This window comes from Belonocnema kinseyi, chromosome 1 (genome assembly GCF_010883055.1).
Source record: "Belonocnema kinseyi isolate 2016_QV_RU_SX_M_011 chromosome 1, B_treatae_v1, whole genome shotgun sequence".
Lineage (NCBI taxonomy): Eukaryota > Metazoa > Arthropoda > Insecta > Hymenoptera > Cynipidae > Belonocnema > Belonocnema kinseyi.
The window spans coordinates 170,601,246-170,607,554 of NC_046657.1; the positions used below are offsets into that span (position 1 = coordinate 170,601,246).

Sequence of the window (6,309 nt, forward strand, 5' to 3'; positions counted from 1 at the left end):
TAAATATAAATTATTCTTAAAATTTGTGCAATATTTAAATATTAAACTTTAAGCGATACAGTTAATCATACTTAGAAAAAATCTGATTTTTTATCTCATTTTCGTATAAATGCTCAATGATTCTTTAATAAATTTTAAACATTTATTTCAGAAAAAAATTATTTAAACAAATACAAATGTGTTACATAAATGGTTAAAAATATCTTAGCTTCGTACATATAGATCAATAAAGAGACAAAAATAACCAAATATAAAACAACTATAGTCACCAACTTTCTATAACAAAAAGTTGCAAATAGATAATAATTAATTGTTAAAATGATTGGTAAATTCTTGAAACAAAGATCAGTTGTCCTATAAATAACTAATTTTCCGATAAAACACAAAAAAGGTTTCTTTCAATGAGTTAGAAGGTAAAACAAAATTATTTTAACAAATTAAAATTGTTTAAACAAGTGAAAATTAGTTTGAAAATGCCTAAAAATATTTTACTTTTCTAATAAAATTAATTTGTCACAGAAAAAAGAAAAACAGAGCTCATCTTTGTCAATTTTTCTCAAAATTTTTAATTTTAGTTTTTTTCCCCTTAGAAATTTTTTGGATCACCCTAGTGGGGATAGAATTTGCGAACTTTCCAAAAATTCAATTTTATTGAAATCACAAATCAGTTGCCTCCATTTATTTTTGACTTGTGCTGAATTTATTTTTAAATTAAAGTAACAAAAATTTGTGTGTATAATTCGATAAAATAGAAACAAACATTAGTTTTGTTTAGATCTGTGATTTTTAGTAAAAAATCTAATTTTGAAGTTCATATGTTCAAAAATAGGATGAAAAATATTTAGTTATCCTAACATGAATCGCAATCTTATGAATTTGATTAAACATTGAACAAATCTTGGTTTATGAACCTTTAAAATAAACCAAAATGTTCTATTTTGCAATTTTGAATTTTCGCCCTACTTTTGATGGCCAGTTTTTAATGTGATAGAAGTATTTACGATCTCACTGATAAAAAATCAATCATCATCCAAATTGTTTATAAACAACGAAATACATTTTTAACGAATTTTTTGTCTTTTAAATTGCATATGGTGTATTTCTAAGGAAACATTTTTTTTACTTAAAAAGTTATATGAAATTCATTAAAATCACATGATTTGTGAAGGATCTAAAGTTCGTTCTTATAATTTCTTAAAGATGAATATCTTGTACACTCAAGCTCAAAATTAATCAAATCTCTATAAGGATTCATAATATTGATAAGGTAATTTACCAACCTATTTTTATTTTAAATACTATTTTTAGTATAAAAGGGGAAAAAAATGATTTACAAATAAAATTTATCCTGTATGTGTTTATTAACTTAAAGTTGCACGCCTTGTACAGTCAATATCAAAATTTATGAAATTCTTCTAATAATTTATATAATTCAAGAAATCCGACAATATTAATTTAGTCGAGTTAATAATCATTTGCACGATTAACGAAGGGATTATTAATAATTTTTAGAAATACCTCTAAAAATTGATTTTAAGTTTGACTGCATTTGTACGCCCTTAAGGATTTAGACTCTTTATAAGCTGGGCCTTAGAATTTGAATTGTAGAATTGATCCTTTTAAAACTTCAACAAACTAATTTTTCCGTTCGTTTAAATTTGAAATTTTAAAATATCTCAAAATTAAAAAATTTAATTAATTAAACCTTGAAATTATGGAAAACTTAATAATTCTTACTCTCCCAAATTTTCTCCACCTTACCATTTTTTTTTGTATGTTTCCCAGTTTTACATTTTTTCCAAATGTTTAAAAATTAAATAATTGTGGATAGGTTATATGAGCTCCTCGGATGCTAGATTTTTTTGTACAGGTAGAATTTTATATATATATTTTTTTCGTGTGGATATAAAAGCGAGCTGACATTTATTGTCCAACTCCGATGGCTAGAGATCCAAAGATACCGAATAGAAAGAGGCAATTGGTTATCAACTGTAAGGTTTTGTCCCAATTTTTAGTACCTTTTAGATTTCATTTTTTCATTTTTCTTTTTTTTTATAATAAAATCAGTTACCATGCTGCTGATAAATTGACAACGATTCTAAAATGTAAAAAAAAAACTTCTCACGGAGATTCGAACCCCTGATTTCCAGTTTTCCTAATAAGATGAAGTATAGTAATATTTTTGTAGATCCCTATTTTAATTAAAGTCACTAATTGAAAAAATATTTATACAGTCGTTGGTGATTTATCAGCTTCAAAATGTACAGTTTTAATTGTATAATTTTCCTTTAATCTAAAAATCGAGGATTATTTCCTGATTATATATTTTAAGTACCACAACCAATATCGACACATATCATTGACTGTATATAATTTGATGTATATTTTATTATGTAAACGAACTTTGACTTTTGTGTTAGGCTTGGGACATTTGTGTAACTTTTGCAGAATTCTTCTGATTCGCATTTGTTATACATTACATCTCATAATCTCGAGCAATTTATATTGGAATTTTTTTTTAATTTTTCGCTCTTGTACAGTGTAACATATTATTTTAATTTTAATTATTTTGAAATATATTCAAGTGAAATAATATATTTACCATATTATTTTTGTAAGCGAGAACACGTCTGATTTCCAAGGATATAAATAATTTTTCATCTACTTGTTACAAAATTTTCGTGTTTATATTTATTATTTGTACTTTTTCCGACCTAACCATTTCGAGTTTTTTCTTCACTTTACTCTGAAAGTTACTGGAAAAAAGAAAAATATTTAAAATATTTTCAATATCCCAATATTTTCAATATCGAAATCTAATTTTCTTGGGAAATGATTCTTGATCTTCTTCCTGGATAGTTACTTTGGGGAATTTCATTTTCTTCCGGCGTTGATAAACTTGTTGAATTATTATTCTCTTCCTCCACTTTTCCGAGTTCTTCATTCAGCTCGTAATAACTTTCAGATTCTTCACAGGGTATCGAACTTTCAGTCCTGGTGCAGACAAATGTAGCCTAGACATTTGAATTTATCACAAAAAATTCTCCTCACTTTCATAAAAATGATTAATTATACATTAGCAACAATTACTATTGAAATATTTTAGTTAAAATTCGAATAGCATAATGTGAAAATAATCGAAAACTGCTCAAACTTTTTGACCAGTTTGTAATTGAAAAGTCTTCAATTGTTTATATTAATATACTTAATGTAATTAAAAATGTTTAGGAACAATTTAAAATAAAAATTACCTGATTGAAGACAGTTTCTGCGGGACAAATAAAACTCCATTTCATTGCACCTCTCGCTTGAGGAAGACAAACATGAAATATTTGACAGTCATTTTCCATGTCTGCATAGTATCCATAAATTCTTTCTTTGCACGTAAAATTGTCGACAATATTTTCACGAATAGCTGTCGCATTGTCTGGCAATATCAAAGTAGTTGCAGCTTCTCTCTAAAAAAATTTTTTTTGTTCGTAAATAAAAGTAAAGGATAAGAACAGAAATAAAAATTTGACAAATTTTTTGGGCCATGAATAAAACGAACAGTTATCTTGAAATACTCCCTTGAGGAGATAATTAAACTCAATGAAATTTGTAACTTCTACGCTATAAATATATTTTTATTTTATTTTAAAGGGTCTATAAGGTTTTCAGATATTTGAAAGATATCCCGTAATTTTATAAGGTATTCAAATATTTCTATGATTGTCAGGGTTTTCTAATGCTTTCAATGTATTTTAATCAATTTTTATAGGATTTCAGAAAATATCGCCAGATTCCTTTAGAATTTCCCAAGATTTAATCATATTTTAGTGGATTTTTAAGAATATAATCAAGGGAAGTAAGATATTTTGTAGGGTTTTGAAGAATTTAAGAGTTTTACATTAGCTTTTGAAATTTTCTCAGTTTATTTCAAGTCTTCTAAATTTATTTAATTAAATATTTTTTTTACTTTTTAAAAGTTTTTATTTGTTTGATCCTGAGTATTAATTGATAAAAGAATGAAAGAATTTGAAACATTTCCAGATATTGTTTTTAATTCCTGGGCATTTTCAAGAGTTTTAATAATTTTTTTAAGGGAATTGAAAAGATTTTACAAGATTTGAAATATTTCAGCCCATTTTAAAAGGTTACAAATAAATTTTTAATTGACTTCTGTAATTTAATAGGATTTTAAAGAATTTGAAATATTTTAGGGCATTTAAAAATATTCCTAGGTATTTTTAAGATCTTTAAACGTTTTCAAGGGATCTTATAAGATATGGATTTCAAAGAGTTTATTCACAAGAAGTGAGGGATTTCGCAGGCTCTCAAAGATTTTAAGAGATTTTTTAATATATTGCCAATTCATTTGGAATTCGCCCTGAACTGGTTTTAATTTATTCTTTAAATTCTTCTGAACTTTTTTATATTTCCTTAATTCTACTTAATGCAATTAATTTTTAAATATTTTTGATTATTTCCAATTAACGAGATTGCTTCTTAAATGTTGGTTAATTATTTATGAATTTAATTTAATTCGTCTCATTTCTTTTAAATGTCTCTTAATTCACTTAAAATTGATTGCAATCAATAAAATTTTTGCGATTTTTAAAATTGATCCCATTAATTCGAATTCTGTTTAATTTAACTTTAATTGTTTTGTGCTATTTTTCAATTCTTGTGTTGGAAATCAGTAAGTTTTTAAAGTTTTGAAGAGTTTTAAATATATTTTTTCAATTCATCCTGATTTTCTTTTAATTCTTTAGAATTCTCTCGATTTTTTTTAATTTACTTGAATTCTTCTAAATTCACGCAATTCTATTTGATTAAATGGATTTTTGTAAAGTTTATTTAATTAATCCTCAATTCTTTTAACTTCACATTGAATTTCAGGACATTTCAGCAAATTTTTTTTGATTCCCTTGTTTATTGATAACCTCATTTCAAAGTTACTGAATTCAATCGAGTTTCTTCACATTTTTCAAATTGTTTTTAATTCATTAGAATTTTTTAATTCACCTTGAATTTTTATGAAGTTCACTGAATTCCTCTCGTTTCTCTGAAATTCCTCTAAATTCTTTCAATATTTCACGGAATACAATTGAATTTTTTTGATGTTGAAAATGTTTTCTCTATCATTTGAATTATTTCAAATATAACTTGAATTGTTTTGAAATCTGATTTTCTTATCTGTTTTCTTATGAAATACCTAAAGAGGTCAATTTTTAATGATTCGATCTAAAACCTTCCAAAAATTTTCTTTAAATAGTGAGGAAAAAATTCCTCTCTGAAAGTGCCTTCAACTTTGAACTTCACTTGATCATTTTTATCGCATACAATAAAAATAAATTGATTACCTATCGGTTTTAAGTTGCAATTAATCATTATTAGGCAAGTCAGTTAAAAAAATTTCTTTATATTGTAGACACTAGATATAAATTGAATTTGAGGAAACTTTTTTCACATTTTCATTTTTATTATTACAAACATTAATTATTTAAAAAAAATGTAAATTCCTAAACTTTCAAATTTGGATATTACGATACGCTTCGGTAATTCTTTTTAATCGTTTCGAGCGCTCATCCCTTTATTGCATCCGGATTATCAGTTATTGCTTGAAGTTATCAATTCGTTTAAAAAATAATAAAAACCAGAATTATACGGTAAAAAAAGGACTTAAGTAAAAAACTTGATTTTTATTTAATTTCGAAATTTTTGGTTGGCTTATGATTTGCAAGGTGGCGTTCCAAAACTTGCTCTTCAAGTGACCGAAAAATTTTCTCTCTACATTGTCTCAGAAACTAATAATATTGTTTAATCAAACTTTTTCCGCGATAATTCAGCTCCATCAATATCTTTAAATCCAGTGCTTAGTTTTATTCCAAGCTGAACATTCGATTTTTGGAACATTTTTTGTCTTTTAAAAACTTATCAAAATTGCTGTTACACCTTTAAAAACGCAAAAAATATTACCGTGAAAATAGGAATAGGTCTTCTTGATTTTGGTTGATTTGACTCAAACTGTGGAAGGGAGAGAACGGCACCGAAGGAGAAAATAGTCACTAAAAACACCCCACGATTCATCATCACAAATCTGTTATGCCTCAAAACTTGAGAAAAAATTTTCTTCTGGAATTTTTTCTGATCAATTCGCGGGAGATCAAAATGAGACTGAAGATACGATCCAGAGGAGGGTGTTATATAGCAAGCTCATGTAAGAATCTTGAATATTTTATGAATGGGTGATTCTTGGGAAGAATCAGTAATTTCATCACGTTTGGTCTGCCAATGACCATCCACTCATCCTCGAAGGTCTCGAAG

The 6,309-nt window shown here is 26.0% G+C and overlaps 1 protein-coding gene across 1 annotated transcript; it reads right to left on the reverse strand.

Annotated features, from left to right (window-relative positions):
- Positions 1 to 2,701: 2,701 nt before the first annotated feature.
- On the reverse strand, positions 2,702 to 6,072 carry LOC117181206 (U-scoloptoxin(01)-Er1a-like). Its single transcript, XM_033373772.1, has 3 exons — positions 5,962 to 6,072; positions 3,252 to 3,458; positions 2,702 to 3,014 (listed from the first exon to the last, which is right to left on the reverse strand). The coding sequence occupies exons 1-3, from the start codon at positions 6,070 to 6,072 to the stop codon at positions 2,817 to 2,819; spliced, it is 516 nt and encodes a 171-aa protein (XP_033229663.1). The 3' UTR covers positions 2,702 to 2,816.
- Positions 6,073 to 6,309: the final 237 nt, after the last annotated feature.